Source organism: Falco cherrug, chromosome 6 (genome assembly GCF_023634085.1).
Source record: "Falco cherrug isolate bFalChe1 chromosome 6, bFalChe1.pri, whole genome shotgun sequence".
Lineage (NCBI taxonomy): Eukaryota > Metazoa > Chordata > Aves > Falconiformes > Falconidae > Falco > Falco cherrug.
The window spans coordinates 74,726,212-74,745,224 of record NC_073702.1 but is presented as its reverse complement, the minus strand read 5'-3'; the positions used below and the strand labels follow the sequence as shown (position 1 = coordinate 74,745,224).

At 43.4% G+C, this 19,013-nt stretch overlaps 1 protein-coding gene across 1 annotated transcript in view; it reads right to left on the bottom strand.

The window, feature by feature from the left end:
* RAB10 (RAB10, member RAS oncogene family) overlaps nt 1-19,013 on the bottom strand; it is a 49,538-nt gene that overhangs the window by 7,081 nt on the left and 23,444 nt on the right. Inside the window, exons 2-3 of the mRNA XM_005436713.4 lie at nt 15,524-15,584; nt 4,313-4,451 (exon numbers count right to left, since the gene is read on the bottom strand). Of these exons, the coding sequence (XP_005436770.2) occupies nt 4,313-4,451; nt 15,524-15,584 (200 nt within the window). The remainder of the gene's footprint in view (nt 1-4,312; nt 4,452-15,523; nt 15,585-19,013) is intronic.

Below are 19,013 nucleotides of genomic sequence, written 5' to 3'. Positions count from 1 at the left end.
AAAGCATCACTTAAGTGGATAACTGAAGTACTTTGAGACCTGCCATGAGAAGCTTCTTGGAAAGTCTAATCTGAATTTACTTTCGCTCCAGCAGTCTTAATACTACTTTACAGTAGCATTAAAAAACCTAGGAGTGATTCTCCTGAGGAACATGAAATGAGTTATTAATGTAAGCAGAGTTTCCAGGAGGATCTGCTCCATGATCTTGCCAGGCAGAGAGGCGAGACTGACCAGCCTGTAATTTCCCAGGTCTTCCTTTTTCCCCCCCTTTTTTAAAATGGGGGCTATGTTTCCCCTTTCCTGGTCCATGGGAACTTCACTGGACTGCCACGACTTCTCAAATACAACTGACAGTGGCTCAGCCACTACATCCACCAGTTCCCTCAGGACCTGCAGATGCGGCTCATCAGGTCCCACAGACTTCTGCACCTTCAGGTTTCTTGGACTGCCTCAGATCCGACCTCCTACAGCGGGCAGTTCATTTTCCCATCCCCTGCCTTTGCTTCTGTAACTTGGGCAGTGTGGCTGCAGCACTCGCTGGTGAAGACAGAGGCCAAAAAGTCGTTGAATACCACAGCCTCCTCCATATCCTGCGTCACCAGGTTTCCCCGTTTCCTTCTGGAGAAGCCCCACATTTTCCCTAGTCTTCCATTACTCACAAACATACCTACAGAAGCTCTTCTTGCTGCCCTTGATGCCCCTGGCTAGATTCAACCCTATCAGCTTTAGCTTTCCTAACCTGACCCCTGGCTGCTTGGAACACTTCTTAGTATTCCTCCCAGGCTACCTGTCCTTGCCTCCACCCTCTGTAGGCTTCCTTTCTGTGTTTGAGTTTGTCCAGGAGCAACTTGTTCATCCATGCAGGCCTCCCTGCAGATGTGCCCGACTTCCTCTTAGTTGGGATGCATTACTTCTGAGCTTGGAGGAGGTGATCCTTGAATATTAACCAGTTTTCTGGAGCCCCTCTTCCCCTTCTTCCTTTTTTTCTGTGCTAAGGCACATTGAAAATAAGGAGGTGATTGGTGACAGACAACATGGCTTCAACTGAGGCCAAATTGTGCCTGACAAATTTGGTGGCTTTCTACAACAGGGTTACAGCATTGGTGGATGAGGGAATAGTAACAGACATCATCCACCTGGACTTGCACAAAGCATAGGATGCTGTCCCACACACATCCTTGTCTCTGCGCTGGAGAGACATGGATTTGATGGATGGACCACTCTGTGGATAAGGAATTGGCTGGGGGGTCGCAGTCAGAGAGTTGCGGTCAGTGGCTCAATGTTCAAGTAGAGACCAGTGACAAGTGATGTTCCTCAGGGGTCCGTATTGGGACCAGCATTGTTCAACATCTTTGTTGGTAACACGGACAGTGGGACTGAGCACCCCCTTGGCAAGTTTGGCAACACCACCGAGCTGTGTGGTGCAGCTGACATGCTGGGGGGAAGGGATGCTGTCCAGAGGGACCCTGACAGGATTGAGAGGCGGGCCTGTGCAAACCACATGAAGTTCAACAAGGCCAAGTGCAGGGTCCTGCAACTGGGTCTGGGCAATCCCAAGCACAAACACAGGCTGGGCAGAGAATGGACTGAGAGCAGCCCTGGGGAGGAGGACTTGGGCATGCTGGTTGATGAGAAATTTAACACGGCCAGGCAATGTGCGCTTGCAGCCTAGAAAGCCAACTGAGCCCTGAGCTGCATCCAGAGCAGCATGGCCAGCAGGTCAGGGGAGGGGGCTCTGCCCCTCTGCTCCACTCCAGTAAGACTGCCCTGCAACACTGCATCTGGCTCTGGGGTCCCCAACATAAGAACATGGACCTGCTGGAGCGAGTCCAGAGGAGGCCATGGAGATGATGAGAGGGCTGGAGCACGTCTCCTAGTGAGACAGCCTGAGAGAGCTGGGGTGGCTCAGCCTGGGGAGGAGAAGGCTGCGGGGAGACCTTAGAGCACCTGCCAGTGCCTAAAGGGGCCGGCAAGAAAGCTGGGGAGGGGCTTTGGGCAAGGGCAGGTGGCGATGGCACACGGGGGAATGGCTTTACATGCGAGAGGGGAGATGGAGATGAGAGATGAGGCAGAAATTCTTCCCTGTGAGGGCGGCGAGGCGCTGGCCCAGGCTGCCCAGAGCAGCTGTGGGTGCCCCATCCCTGGCAGGGCTCAAGGCCAGGCTGGACGGGGCTGGGGGCAGCCTGGGCTCCCTGGGCTGGTGGGAGGGGGCCCTGCCTGTGGTGGTGGTTGGGAACTGGATGGTCTTTAAGGTGCCTTCCCACCCAACCCATTCTGTGATTACTAACAGAACTACAGAGGGCAAGAGATCCATGTACTCAGCACTCCTGCTTACATTTATAACCCATCTCACATTCCTCAGGAGAACCATCCACAGTTTTTTTTCCTTCAGGTCACAAGTAAGAAGAGCAACCAGGTGGCAAAAGGTAGATTAAGATACCACGTAGAATGAGATTCTGAAAATGCTAACTTTTCATGCACACACATGAAACTGTTTACACAGCAACAGGCTTCTTTTAAATACCTAGCTCTTCTTTCCACCCTAGCATACAAAACTCTGCACTTGAGCAATTAAATTAATTTCTACTAGCCCAAAGCAAAAGTGACCAGCATAGCCCACCTCTTCTGAATGAGTGAACTTCAAATAATTGAGTATTTAACACGGATGAAGGTGTAACATCTCTAGGTTTCGTGGCTATTTCTAAATCAAGGCTTAAGTATCCTGCAGAAGAGCCTCCTCCACAGCATAATTCAGAAAAGCAGCCTGCTTGTTGAAAATTCTCCTTGAGAGAATATCCCTGGTTATACTGCCTTAAGTTACTTTATTCACAACTATCACTTGCAATAATTCTGTATGTGAGTGGGTAACACCTGCCAACCATTTTAGCCAGAAGCTTCAATAGTGCATCCAGAACACTAGTGGAAGACTGCACCCATCATTTCTGCAAACAAACTCCATTAGTGAGCTGCTTCCATAATAAAAAAAAAGCTTCCTAAGGTGTCAAACATCCCTTATAAAACTGCAGTAACCAGGCAGCCTTCACAATGCACCTGAAATCAGCTGCAGAGGTTTGTGTGACACAGACTTAAAAACACCAGGTCAGCAAAAACACTCACTTCTCAGATACAGTGATATGAATGACATCCATTACTTAACTTCCTGGATACCAGAATTCCTGAAACAAAGCAACTTCAGAATCTAAAGACCTTAAGTTTCAAGTTTACATTCAACTCCTTGCTGAGTCTCTTCCTGTGCTGCCTTACTCCCCCTGTACCGCCTTCTGTACCCACAAAACACAGACCTTTCCTTCATCAGCAGTTACCCATTTCTCATGCTAGGAAATTAAAGTCCCAATATCCCATTTTTTGTTCCAAGAACCTTTCACCAGCCTCAATGCTTTGACTACCATTGCCTGGCAGCACCCATCTGCTGACACACAGCTCCACAGGCCCGTCTTCATGCTTGCTAGGAAAATAATGAAGCTGTAAAACCCAAACATTTATTCCCTTTTGAAACAGCATGACAAAAGCAAGAACTGACAGCTGTGCTGCTCTCCAATATCCCAGAACTCCTGGAGAATGAACTCTTTGGGATCCAGGCACTGAATGCTTCCTTATCAGTTTCTTCTGCTTCACCTGACCTTGCATGAAATTTTACCAGCCTCCTTGTTTGGCGGTACTCTTAACAGGGACAAAAATCAGCTACGCAAGGTTTGAGTAGTTTGCTAACATTCAACAACAGCAGTTTGCCACACTACCTGCAACAGCCATGACAGACTCACAAATATTTCATGACATCGATTTTGAGGGAGTGGAGGTGATCGTATTTAATTACCTTTGAGGATTTACATAGTCATCCTCATAAAACAGGTTAGTATTAGAAGTGACGTATTCTATAGCTACTCTTGCAGCTTATGGCTTGTGTTGCTCCTCTGCACACCACCCTGTGACGGCAGCTCCTCCTGAAAACTGCAACTCCCAGTTACCAGAAGATGGACTCCTTAACCTCTAAGTATTCTCCAACATAGAAACAAAGTTTGCTCATATATGAATTTGACATTTTAGGACACCCCTAGCTCCTGTGTAGTGTTGCAACCTTTCATGCCATTGCTGGAGGGGGAGCTGAGGTAGGAACGTAGAGTATCAGACAGCCAAAGAACGGCACCCAAACCCCTGTGTTTACATACGCCTTCTGCCAGGGTAGAAGCAGAAGCTTCTGCACAATCTAGAAGCTGAGTTCTGTTGGACTCATCACCTGCTCTACGGGTCACAACAAACAGCTCAGTTCTAGGATTTGATGAACATTACTCACCTCATCTATGTTTCTGAGCCACTTGCTGATGTTTTCAAAGCTCTTGGCATTGGTGATGTCATATACTAGCATGATCCCCATGGCACCTCTGTAATATGAGGTGGTGATGGTGTGAAATCGTTCCTGCCCTGCTGTGTCCCTGCAGAAAACAGGCAAGAGTACATATCAGAGACAAGCTCTAAAGAAACCGGCACGGTATATCTATTAGGTAAGTGCACATGGCCCAGTGCATGCCCTGTTGCACCACCACTGGGGGATGTGCAATGTTTTCGAAGAGCAGGAAGATACACTCGAGTGTGCATCAGCAGCAGCTCCAAGAAGGCCCACTCCCTCCCAGATGTAGCTGAACTCAGACAACAAAAAGGGCAAACTTCAGCAGGCCAGGCTTCTGAGGGTACAGACACACAGGTTTTTAAGTTTCTCCTCTGGATTTTATTTTTAAAGGGATTTTAAAAAAAAAAAACAACAAACCACCACCACATTTCAGTGTCTTTTTGTCTCTGTCATAGCTGAGACTGGACTGCTTAACTGGGTTTTTACATAACTAAGGTAGCAGAAGATGAAGCTATCTGTTGAACAGCAAAGTGCTAAGGTACAATAGGTCTTCTGGTATCCTACCACAGTAAATAAACCCAGTATCACATTATGGTAGAAATTTGTTCATTTTAAGCTTTGTATTTTTATTGACAACTTGAAAGTTGCACCCATAGAAGACTTGCAATAAAATTTTCTCCTTATCTCAGGGAAGTATCTCAGAGCCTTCTTAGCCCCAGTGGAAGCAGACAGGATGAAAACAGGTGCAAGAAATGCTCTACCAACACTTCAACAGGACTGTGAGCTCCAGCAGCAGGAGCGTCTCAACAACCCCAGAAACTTTGCTGTCCCAGACACTCTCTCCCGTTACTGACCAGTTCTTCCCAAAGGAATGTAAAAATAGAAGCCACTTGAAAACTCCTACAATGTTTAAGTTAAATACCATAAAAGCCCATGAGCCTGATCAAACATCACACAAACCCTGCCGATTCAGCACTCAAGTTTCTGTATGAAGTTCCCGAGACGCTGCATGTTAATGTTTAGCAGTGCCACTGTCAACACTCTGGAACTGCAACCAGCAGTGACCTGTCTCAACTATCCAGGCAACACCCCCACGATACCCAAGGAGATCCCTCTCCATTTCAGCAGCTGCTGAGCAGCCACGAAGATGATAAATCCAACATCTTCTGGAATTCAGACTTCACAAAGGTTAATTTTTGTTTTCAGATCAGTTTTATAAAGCTTTATCTTCATCTTACAGATGTATGTTCTTGAACTTTAAGATCAAAGCAAATGAAAAATAAATCTAGGTGACTTACTGTAAACATTAAATTGCTGTTTTCTATACATGATATGCTGAAAATTGATCATGCAAGATTAATGACAGTATTTTCTCATCTCATTCTGAGATCTTTGATGGAATGCATGAGATTTGGTTAAACCAACCTGCACGCCATCAAGTTGAGACTTAGGAGCTAACTGCATATTCTACAGTGTCTTTCAGAGGGCATAAACCTAACAGATTTACAGACAGTTTTCAATGACACTATTCACATAAGAAGCACATGGAGCTGCTGGAGCAGGTCCAGAGGGCCACGAAGATGATGAGAGGCTGAAGCAGCTCTGCTGTGAGGACAGGCTGAGTTGGGGTTGGTCAGCCTGGAGAAGAGAGGGCTCTGGGGAGACCTTATTGTGTCCTTTCAATACTTAAAGGGAGCTTACAAGAGAGACAGGGACAGAGTTTTTAGCAGGGCCCATAGTGATAGGACAAGGGATGATGGTTTTAAACCGAAAGAGGGGAGATGGAGATGAGAAAGAAATTCTTCCCTGTGAGGGCGGCGAGGCGCTGGCCCAGGCTGCCCAGAGCAGCTGTGGGTGCCCCATCCCTGGCAGGGCTCAAGGCCAGGCTGGACGGGGCTGGGGGCAGCCTGGGCTGGGGGGAGGGGTCCCTGCCCATGGACTAGATGGCCATTAGAGACGCTTTCCAACCCAAACCATTCTATGATTCCACAAGGTAGAATCAAAGGTGTCCTCAAATTTAAACTGGCCTAAACTGGGGTTACACATTCCCTAGCCATCCTCAGAAAGGCACAGCATTCCCCCCTTACCCAGAGCCACATCTCCTTCCTCACAAACCTGTAACCTCAGAAAAGATGAGAGACTGCAGTTGAACTAATTCAACTCATTTCCCTCTCAACTGTTAGTGAGGTCACAGCAAATGCCTTGGCAGAACACAAGACACCACCAGGCACTGAGTCCTGCGAACACTCAGCTCTCCACACCACCCCGTCACCTACAGTTGAAACAACAAACACCGACTATAGTTGCCAAATCAATTTGTTTAAGCACACGTCAGCTCTTCTGGCCAAGTATCAGTTGGCAAATGGGGAGTAAATGAAAAGCCTCAAAATACAAAGATGCCACGAAGGAAAAGTAATGAGATGCAGTAGAAACACTCTACAGTTGGTTCCCACTTGGGTCAGACCCCAGGTCACTGTTGTAACAACGCAGTAGCTGTCTGAGAAGCTGACTGCTCCTGATCTTTTCTCTCCTCCTGGGAGATGACAAACGCCAGGAAGAGGGCAAAAAGCAGAGGAGGAGGAACAGGGGCAGGTCCTAAACCTGAGCACCACCTCCTTCACAGGTTTTCTAAGAGGCCATGCTGGGCAGGGGTCTGGCTCGCTGGCAGTAGCTTTAAGAGGCAATCTAGTCCATTCCCTGGTGCTGTAAAATGCCCAGGGATACCCACACTATTCCTGAAACGTGCCTGATGTTCTGCTGGAGACCTCTGATGATTGCTGGCTTGAACCTCCCTCTCTCACTTCCTTTCTGCCCAATTTGGAAGTTTCTTCCGATGGCACACTTGGATTTTCCTTAGTGCAAATTAAGGCCATCAATCCTCGTCTTTTCATAGGTAACTGGAGGAGTTAATTTCCCTTCCTTCTAAATTTTTTTAATTACATACACAAACACAGCTCTTGCACCTTCCCTGAATTTTCTCAAGCCACCAAGTTCTTTAGACCTTACTCACTGGCCAAAGGTCTAACATACACAGCCTCACCTATCACTCTCTCTGGACTCCCTTCAATTTGCCTATGTCTAAGCAAAAAACAGGAGAATACTTGAGCCGAAGACTTACCAGCCTCATATAGCGATATTTTCGAGACAAGTTGGGCATGCCTGTTTATGCATCCCACTCCCCTTCTTCATGATGCAGAAGATTTTTCTGACATTTGGGTAACTGATTACACACACTGAACTTGGCAGCTCTGCATTTGTCTTTACTGAATTTCACAGGACTTTTTTTCAATGACATTTCTCCAACTAGTCAAAAGCAATCTGAATTGCAATCCAGTCTCTATACAATTTATACTCTGCAACTTCACCTTTTCCCACTTCGCTCAAATAAAATAACCACGCTCTCTATCCCCTTATCTTAACCATTAAATAAAATACTGCCTATCATGAACTCCTGCAGACTTGCAGACTCCAGCAAAATACCTCAACAGAACTTGTTACACATCACTTGTTTTCTTTCCCCATGAGTTTTGTATCCACTTGACAGCACCCTCACCTAAGTCATTTCCCCCTAAGTTGCTCGTATCAAGCAGGACAGTGTCAGAAAAGCCTCACCAAAAACCATCAAGACATAACACACCTGTGACCTCTGCCCTCCTGACAAGGCCAGTAGCCATCACGGTACGATTTCAGATTGATTTTACACAACTTGGCACAGGCAACACTTGTTACTCATTGCTTGTCATGTCCTATGTGCCTGCAGCTAACTTGCTTAGTTAACTCCTCCACTGTTTTTTCTGGCAACTGAAGCGAAGCTAATGGATGAAAAGAAAGATGGGGAGGGAAAAAGCAAAGAACCTAGAGTCTTGTTGTTCCCCCCCAAGTACTATATTTGCCCTTTCCCCTTCTTAATGGATTCTCCATTCATTATTCAGAGATAAGTCTTAATGGATGCAAGATTAGAGAACTGACTGAAGCAAACAGAGGAAATGAGTTATGGTTTTCAGACTGCCTGTGACTGATGAACCCTGAGCAAATAGCACAAGACAATCTGAGACTACATGGCTTGTTTACTGCCCTGGCTTTCCATTCCTTTGTTCAAACTTCTAGGATGTAAGAATATGCTCCAAATCTAGGAGTGTGCAATAAATCCTTGATGTAGGCAAAAATATCTGTGCAAGTTAGCTAACTCTCCAAGCTAAAATAAACGTAGACAAGGACTATTAAGATAGCCAAGGAAAACGAAGCCCTACGGCACAGGAAGAAACTGGGAGAACTCTGTTTAGCTGCAAAATTAAGACAAAGAAGGTCATCCTTGGGGACTAGGGAAAGGAGAAGCACAAGGAAAGTGAAAAATCTATTTAAGTTATTCTCATGCCAACATTAAAGTATGCATAAGCTATATCATATTAGAGATTTAACCAACACAGAAAGGAATTTCTGGGACAGCTTTCCAGTTGACCGAGCAGAGACTGAAGAAATCTTAAAATGTACTATGCTTTGTTTATGAAAGATTCAGACAGATGCAACAAGAAGAGATTATATCTGATGACCTGTGAAGATCCTTCCAGTCCCCATAGCTCAAAATAGTCTTCAATGCATTAAACCAAATAATTCCTAGCAAAATAATCCCAAGACTTTTATTACTGTCCCACTGTTTCTTCTTATAATATTTTTAAAACTATGCAGCAGAATACGGCATTGCAACTGTACTGCTGACATCAGGCACACTCTGGAAGCTTTAGCGACTGGGTTGAAGACGTTCCTTCAAAAAGGAACGTCTGTATGATACTTCATGCACTAGCAAGTTTCAGCTTTTCTGAAAAACATTCAGCCAGGAAAAAAACCCAACTAAACCAAAGCAAAAATGAGTGAAGTATCTAATTGTTTATAGGAAGACTGACTGGCATGACAAAAGAGTTTCTTCCATCTTGACGCATGCATATGGTGAATAGTCTCAAAAGTTCTCAGCAGCAACAGTTAACTTTTAGACATTCCTAGGGTAATGGCACAAATTCATGAGACTGATGGTATACTAGTCAAGGGTGCTGTCTGCAGTTTTTGCTGTTCACCACAATACTTATTAAATGCAAGAACTTGCATGTATCAAGGAATTTCCACACGTGTCGCTATTTCCGATAGCTATGCTACTGCACACTTCTTTCACCTGGACAGCTGTTCCAGGTCACATGATAATTTCTGCAATTAGCTCATTGCTGAACAAAACATTCTGAGGACACTTTTCTAGCCATGTAAAAACATTCCCAAAGACACACTGATACAAAATACTAACTGTGTAGCAGACTATGAAGTAAGAGCTGCATACTAAAAAAGTAAGGCTGTTCCTAAAATTTGGAATCAGTCAAGAAGACCGTAGGAAAACAGGCTGGCAATTTTTTTTGTGTGAAGACAGGAGGGTCAGAGCACCAGGTAAGTAGAAAAAAAAAAGAAAAAAATCAATGTCTTAGAATCTCAGAGTTAACTGGTTTTTTCAGTTTGCTACAGAAGCAATTTTGTCGTTGTACTCTTTCCATACTAATACTACACTGTTAAGTGTGATTATTTTGTACACCACTGAAAAGAAACAGATCATTTGCCTTACCCAGCTCTGGAAGCTCTTCAGAATCTAGCCTTTTGGACCTCAACTTTTTGGCCTTAATGACGAAACTCACTGCCTTGTAACAAACCTGCCCGGACACTCCTGGGGCAGCAATTCTGTGAACAAGCCTGTCCCAGGCACAAGAAGAAATCAAGCACTTTGCTAACTTGTACCTACTGTCACCCACCTCAATCTATCAGAGATCCTTGTTCTGGCTTGATAACACACACAGACACAATGCCAGGAATCTGCATGCAAACCGGTAAATAGAAAATTCACAAGTGAGGAATCAACAACTGTGAGTTCCCCATGAAAAAACGTATAAAGCCTCAACTCTTCATACAAAAGCCCCACAACAGCAGAACAGGACAGATCATGATCCTCTTATTTGTCAAGTTCCATTCCGAAATACCTGGCTGATTTGGGTTTTCGTCCCTCCACATTCCCCTTTCTCTAGTTTGTTTTCATTATACTGAACCAGAGCTTCTCCCAGAGTCTCCCACTCCTGCTGGTGCATTTCCAGCAACTTTAATTTCCACTGTCCTAGAGCTTAAAGCATCCTTCCCTCTCCTCTGTGTCTGCTATCACTATGTATTTTTTAGATGATAGTAGTATTTCCTTTCACCCTTCAATTCACCAGGACAAACCCCCCCTAGATCTGACTTCTGTACATTCTCCAAGCATGGTAAGAGATGCACTTGCTCAGGCCAGAGTTCTTGCAGCTTCCACTTCTGTGCAGTTCAAGGACTTCTGGAGCCAGAAATCACATCTGTGTATTTCACAGTCCAAAACAGACTGTTCCTTCACGAAATCCCTTGCGAACCCACATATATCTGCAGCTATTAGAACATCTTGCAATGAGGAGTTTCACAGCTTCACTTAATTTCCTTGTGTTTTACACATCACCTTCTAGACTTACGCTAGAACAAACACTCTGGTATTGGAAAAGGCAATGAGTTCTATCAATCTCTACCTACCTTTTCCAGTATACTCATGATTTTAAAAATGCACTTTGGTCACTTCTCTGACATCCTGAAGAATCCTCAACTTTCCAGTCATTCTTCCTAAAATAGTTATTACATCCCTCTAATCATCCTACTTGCCACTTTCTTTCTGGAGCATGCTAATCAAAATTGTGTACTAGATTAGACCGTGACGCTTACTTCCCTGCCCTCTGGAGATGATCACACCCACAGTATCAGAAAAATCACATTTAATTTTTCAATTGTTGCATTAATGTTAATAAGTTTAGCATATTACAGGATGCCTAAGCCTTTTTGTTTCTATTTCAAAGTGATTCTGAGTTCCTGGAGCGTATATTACACACTTCATAGCTGAATTTTTAGCTCTACTGCTGTGTACTTCTAAAACATTTCATTGCTTTTGCAACAGTAACGCCATCTCTTCCTGGAGCAGTAATCTCTCATCTTGGATCTTTAATTTCCCCTCCCTTCTCTGTACTATAAGCATTACTGCTCATATATCAAACATTAATATTTTTCAACATATTAATCAGTGTCAACTCTTCCAAGTCCCACCCTTCGTAATTATTTCTCCTCCCAAATCCTGTACTAACCCACCACTGGATTTTTCCATATGGCATTGCATCATATGCTGTCACATCAACAATTTTTCTGAACAAATAACTAGTACCATAACCTAACCAAGAAGATTCTCTTATTCTTCTTTGTGCTTCCACCCAGAATTTGACATACCAGTAGTCCTCCTGATGGATCTGCCCTGAACAAGCTCATTCCTTCAGAAGACCAGTCTCAAGAGCCGTGTCCCATCCTCCTCCTCATTTGCAGCCCATGCACCGCACCAGGCTCTGCCCAGCCTAGCTGAGGATCCTCCAGAAGCTGCCTGAATACAGACATAGTCCCACTCGCTACCCAGTCCCACCATTCTCCATTCCCTTGTCCCACCCTCCACTCTCCCCATTTCAACACCATTTTGCAACAGGCACGTTTACATTTGGAGCAGTAGGAAAATGCTTTAATTCCAGCTTGATCCTTGCCGAACAGCAACCCACTTTTTAATTGCTATGAACTATCAAGCTGCTTTTCACCTCTGGCAAGGTTTATCTCAACCTGACCTTTGAATTATTGCTTTACTCATATATATATATATATATATATATATATGTATCTATTTTAGAAGTCAAGGCATGACAGATACTGCCACATCTACTCATTTTCCATATCCCGGAAAAGAGGCGGGTAGCTACCCCACTGTGTAAGATAGGAGCAGAGCTATACTAGAACGTGCAGGTTTTTTCTGTTTTCTGTAAAACTAACTGCCCATTGAGACTGTACACACACGCCCCTCCCTCCCCCTGTCCCCCAAAGAGTACAAAAGCCAGTACTAGCCACAGTAAAACACTGCGACACAGCTTTGCAGCCAGCCAGAGAGCAACTCCTATACTGGGACAATAGCATGAGAAAGATTTAATATGCGGGTGATGAAGGATTATACAGATCAGCAAGAGGCAAGTCACTATGGTAATTTTAAACTGAGGAACAGTTTATTTCTATTGCTTTTTGCATGTGAAAAGAAATACACTCTTCACCTACGTAAGTAACTGCTGCATAATCAAATAATCACTCCCACTGATGTAGAAACCTTATTCTGCGACAGGTTTGTCTGGCCATCGCTTTTGCCAGTGATGGCTCACTGAACACAGCTCCTTCATAAACACTGAGCAACACTATGTAAGAAACTGCATCGTATTTGGGAAATGGCTAACACATACTAAGGTCTCTATGGTACACATTTCTGTCACCACCTGTCATTTCACAAACAGCTAAATGTCACTTCCAGGTGGGGGCTGGGGCGTGCAGGGGGAAGAGGTTTCAACCTGAATAAGCACCAGTAATAATAATGATAGCAGCAACAATGACAAGACAAAAATGCCTTTGCTTCTAACAATAAAAGGGACCGTTATGAAGCCAGAAAACAGCATTACAAAAGGCTGGACAAAGACACGGTGGCACTTTGGAGAGCCATGGCTGGACTTGCACTCGTGGATTTTGCCAACGTCACTGCACCCAGTGTCCAGTCCCTGTAAGTGACCAGCAGCAGCTCACATGTGCATACAAGACACAGGGCAAACTGACAGACAATCTCACACACTGGACATTCATTTTTGGATAGAGGGGAGACCCACAAATGAAACAGTGGCCATTCCTCCTCTAAATTCTGAGCGTGGATATGCTCCATAAATTGCAAGCATGCCTGCAATGCAGCACTAACTGAAAGCACACAAATGCCAAGGGTCTCATCTCCCGTCCTTAACTGAAAGTCTGTACTCTCTTCACCATCTGTCTTCTGTTATCTTCTGATCAGGTTAATCAAGTATGGAGATGTCCCCCACTGGAAATGCTACCCATAACTCGGAAGACACATACTGTTAATACAGCTACATTAGCTGCTGTGCATTTACTTCAGTTACAAAAGCATGACCTGTACTCTGGATGCAAGAAAAGCTACAAGAACAGCCTCGGGTTTACAAGGGAAATGTCCCACTAAATGCATCCCTTGCTTACTGAACTGCTGCAGCGGGAGTGAAGTGTAATTCTGGAAATGTTACACAACTCCTAGAAGTACAGGGCGAGTTTAAATACAGGAAGCAGTGATTAAATATAGATGCATTGCACAAAATAACTTCAAAAGACACTACTGTTCTAGCCACCAAACCACTGTTGGGCAAAATTCCTTGTACAGGAAAATCTGGAAACTACAAAGGCTAGATTTTTTTTTGGGGGGTGGTGGTGGTGTGTGTGTATCAAAAGCGCATGCCATAGGAACTTCATTTTCTGCTTTCCAACATCTAAACATGAAATTTTAAATTGGCAGGAACAAGAAGCAGACTCAGGCAACAGCTGTGTAACTCTGCAATTTCATAAAACTCAGCTCACCCAGAGCCCTCTTAATTTCTCTAAGCCACTAAAACCCACAACATACAGCTTCATTACAGCTTGCTGCTTTGTCTACGTACACATTAAACATCCTCAGTTCTCCATATATTCAGTTTTTACACTTAATGGTGACTTTTTCCTAAGTTTAATCTAACACTCCCTTTAAGTCATTCCAATGTGTTATTCTACCTTTCCATCCCACACCAATTCACAGCACCCATCCTGCTGAGGTAAAGACACAGAACAATTGTTAGACATTAATTAGTTTGATCTGGTTTGAAAATCCAAATGTTAACAGTCTGGTGAACTCACTTGCTGCCCAGCAAGTCAATCAATGAAGCTGCATTACACCTGAATGCCTCTTTAGCTAATGCTCTCAGTTCCTTCCTTTTCAATGCTCTGCTTTCGGTTCCCAGTTGATCTATACCATCCTTCCTCAGAGAGCTCCATCTAAAACATTGCCCTTATGAAGACAGTTGCCCTTTGTGGCTCCCCACTGAAGCATTCCAGCCCACTGAGATACTTCATCATCCAAGTGCTTCCCTTATCGACTGGCTATGCAGTTTATACAACAGAATCATCTTCATAACTCTTTCCCTTGCAGGGTACAAAATAACTAAGTTGGCCAACTTTTGCTAAGGAGGTGCTTACAGGACCGGGAATAATGAGAAACAAGTAGGAGACAAAGTGCATGCTCAGAGTGGTGGTAACAAGATGGATTCAGAACACATTTGTTAGAAAGGATAATCATTCAGCTGGTCCTACAGTATTGAAATGACTGCCCAGAGAGGAAGACCTGTGCCTTCCCCTAACTAGTACCCATCCATCTGTGTCTACAAATGTCAATGTTATCAAGCCATAAAATATTTTTATTAGTTGAGGACAAGATGGGAAAATTCAAGTTCTAAAAAATTACAAGTTCTGACCTTTCAGTAAAGCTGGAAAAATGCACCAGTAATATGGGTACCTGGTGGAGGAGGGAGTCTAAACAAACATACAGGCTATGAAAAGCCATTAGCTTTCCCGATCTGAATTGTTACAGAGCTATTAAAACAGAAGAAAAATCTCTAGTTAGACATGCAAAGCAAACTAAAAGGAAAAAGTTTAAGTTTTGCCTCATGTTACTTTCCTACAGAAAAGCAGCCACGTTTTCAGCCAGCTGAAAAACTCTCCAGTTTACCACAGAAAAATAGAAACTATATATAAAATAATAAAAAAGTGCAGATGTGGATTACACTTTCTTGCTGACACAAACCAAGGTTACTAGTCAACTTATAGTCACAGAATCGAGGCAACTCCTAATTAAAAAAATAAAAATAAAAATCCAGTTTTAAAACACTTCCCACTAAATCACGGACTGCGAGGATCCTGTCCTCCCAAAAGTGATTTGCAAGCAGTCTGTCCAAAGGAGCAGCCAGTAACAATGGTTCTAAACACAACACACAGATCCCTTCCCTATTTCTTATAAATAGTTTAGGAGAATACACATGGAGCTTTACCACTACTGAAAATATACCACATCGTTACAAAATTGGATACCTGAAGGTAATCTCAGAAAGAGTAAATTCTTGTAATGAAAACCTGCTTCCGAAAGAAGCCATCCAGAAGGATGCCACCCCATGGCTTCTTGGGTGTATTACTCACCATATCTGTAGCTTGATCTTCTTTCCTTGTAATTCAACAGTTTTGATCTTGAAGTCTATCCCTAAAATAAACAGACACATAAATAAATAATTAGGATTTATTTAAAAAAAAAAAATCCACATCATCTTAGAAAGGCTGCAGACACAACAGCAGCTTTTTTTTTTTTTTATTCTTTTAACAAATTGTCCGGTAAACCAAGGACATCTGAGTAAGCTGGAATGCAAGAGGAGCATGCCGACCAACACCAGCAGGGCCCCAGAGGGTGTACAGTCAGTCAATGGACACCATCAGGTGGCACTGTTAAGATGATATGGCTTATAAAAGCTTCTAGGTTTCTTGCTTATTTTTAGGAAAGAAAAAATACCAATATTTTGCAAAAATTTTTCTGGAGAACTTCCAAAAGTAAGAAATTTTCAAGTTTGAGTATATAACTCAAAGGAGTCTGTGCGAAAGCCTACACCAGGAAGAGGTGACAACACTCCCATCTATTAAAAATAGTCCTCTTGCTTTTTACACCAATGTAACAAGTAGAAGCCCTAAATTGTCTTGAGCTCAACACACATGTGCATGGTTTACAGACAGTCAACCTCAAGCTTAAACCCTTCTGCTTACGTTATTGAAGAAACATGAAGCTTTTAATTAGCAATAAAAGGCAAGTTATCAGCAAAGGTCTCTTTGTCCCAGTCCAGCCCTGACTCCAGCCCTTGATGCGGTACAAGCAAAGTCAGGACTTGAAAGACGCACATAGCTGACGCTCTCAAAACTCGGAGTAAGCAGAGACCATCTTGACAGAGCACGAGCAAGGTTTTTACTTTCAATACCAGCCAATACAAAAATCTGCATGGTAACAGGTGGCAATGCTGAAATGCTATTGCAAGGAATTTAATGATAAGACTTGCAGGGACTGAGGAGATGAAGGACAGCTGTCCTGAGAAGACTTCGGGAAGAACAAACTATCAAACTGAAGACAGATCATCAGCTGAGATCAATACCAAAACCAGTATTTAGTATTTTCATTATTAATTCTGGTGTGGCAAGTTGTTCTATTTGAAGTCTACTGCTTACAAAAGCGAGAGGCACTGTACAAAGGATGATTAAAATAAACTGAAAATCTTGAAGACAGAATAAAAACAAGGGATGGGTGTCAGCAGTACAAAATGCACCATTGCATGTCTGTTGCCTAAGAATTTCTTCTGTGAATGAGCAGCTGTTTTCAGATGACCAAGAAGAAAAACCACAGGCTGAGAGATTATCATTTCACTTTCACAGAGTAATTATGATCTGATGGAGAGGCAACCTGAGAATAAGCAAATACCATCCTGCAGGCACCTAGTGAGAAATTTTCATCCAAGGCAGGGAAATACCAACACCGATGTGTAAGACCTTGGTGAAACCTCTTGTGCAGTGCAGGGGTCCTCAAACTTTTTAACCAGGGGGCCGGCACGCGGATGAAGTGGCAGGCAGTCATCTGCAGCTGCGTGGTTTCCCCCCCCAGCCCCCGGCGGGGGGGTTCTGTAAATACCGGGAGATGGATTGAGGACCCTGGGGGGCCGTATTTGGCCCGCAGGCCGTAGTTTGAGGACCCCTGTCGTACACACTAACCACTCTTCCCCAGAAGAGATGGGCTCAGAGGCAGATGCCATGCAAGACAAGGCAGGATGAGGACCTCCTCCCGCAGCTCCTCCACAGTAAAAGAGACTCAAGGATCATGTCTTGTTTCAACCTTCTCTTCCCAAAACCGCCTGCAGGAATTACTAGCACAGAGGAGCAGGAACACTACAAGCCATCTTCTCAAAATGCTCTGACAGTAATTAGATGCCAGAGTTCTGACTTTCAATTCAAATCAGAGAAACACTGCTGATCATTTTTCATGCTTTCCAAAAACCTGTTTATATTTAGACTTTTAAAAAGGCAGCAACTGCAATCACAAACTTCCCTCCTAAATCTACAAGGTCATTTCATACCAAGTAAGATTAAACAGAATTTATGAAACACACTATTATGTAAGAAGTCTGCATGGGAAGTCTGCTTTAAACTCCTTTTAGCTCAACACACGGCCCATACTACTGCATTTTATTGTTGAAATATTAAATAAGTAAAATCTTTTCACAGAGAAGTCAGGATACCAGAGCCTCTCTGGGAAAGGCTAGACAACTTTAGATGGAGGGGAAAGAATCCCCCTCCCCACAAGCCTGTGTCATGCAGGGGCAGGAACAGGGACAGACTTGCTACATGGATACGTACCACATACGTGGCCAAAAAGGAAAATGAATACCAAATGCCTCTCCTCACAGAGCCTCCTGCCGTTACCAACTATTTCATCAATGTGAACTGGAGTGTAAAGGGGCAAAATTCCCCATTTCTAAGGATTTAAAGCAGTATAGTGACTAAAGGCTAAGGCTGTCCACTAATTCTTCATCGCCATCCCACAAGGATGTCAGCTTAGGGCCTTCAGAACTCAGTTTCAGGTCAGTGCCCCATTTGTTTCCAGTTCGCCAAAGCAGTGCTTCACTCAAGATAAATCTATGAATCAATATAGCTATTATCATAGGTATGTGGCTTGAAAAATAAACGCACTGAATGATTAAGAGCCAACATACAAAGTTGTCCCACATACACTTAATGATCCCTACATTTTGTAGCATTTATCCAAGTTGTTTACTATGATATAGTGCTCCACAGCAACGCTATCACACAAATGAACACAGCAACTGCCAAAAGATCTTAAGTATTTTATAGAGCAACACTTTTAGGTTCTGCCCAGATAAAGCAGGATGTTTGACAGACACTTTTTACGCGTTAAGATAAAGGAAGCTATTAACCCAGCCAAGGAAATTAACTCTTCTCTACACTGAGAGGGATTTAGCCAACTCTAGTATTTGGGGATAAAATAAATCTCTAATTCCATGTTCTACTCAGCTTCCATTCCAATTACAATATAATACTAGTTCAGCCTTCGTAACAGAAAGACTGTTATAAATAGAAATGACTATTTGCCTCTAAATACTTTTAAAGTAGTTTTAACAGACTGGAAAAGCTAGAGTTCTGCATCGCTATAATGACCATTCAGCTCCAGGTCTTTCTAAAGAAGTTGCTGGTGACATTACACTGACAGAAACACAAAGGCTTCAGAGAGAGCAGATTACAGGTACGGGGAGTTTCCAGTAACATTAAGTTCAAGAAAGAGTTGAAGAGGGTAACGGGTATAAAAATTGAATGGCATGCAGAACAGACATATTACCATCACAGGAGGATAATGACAGAACTGATGAATTAAAGATCAGCATGAAATTACTCCCTCAAGTGTTGATAAGATACTCATCAACTTCAACAGGGCAAACTGGAATTCACTGAAAAACCTGAAAGTATACTGTCAGTCTATTAAACGCTTAATGTTTAATTCCATACTTTCAAATAAAAATTTGGAAATGTTTGTCACTCTTCACTATAGCTCACACAGTTTAACAATGAAGTCTCCTTACAGGCAAGC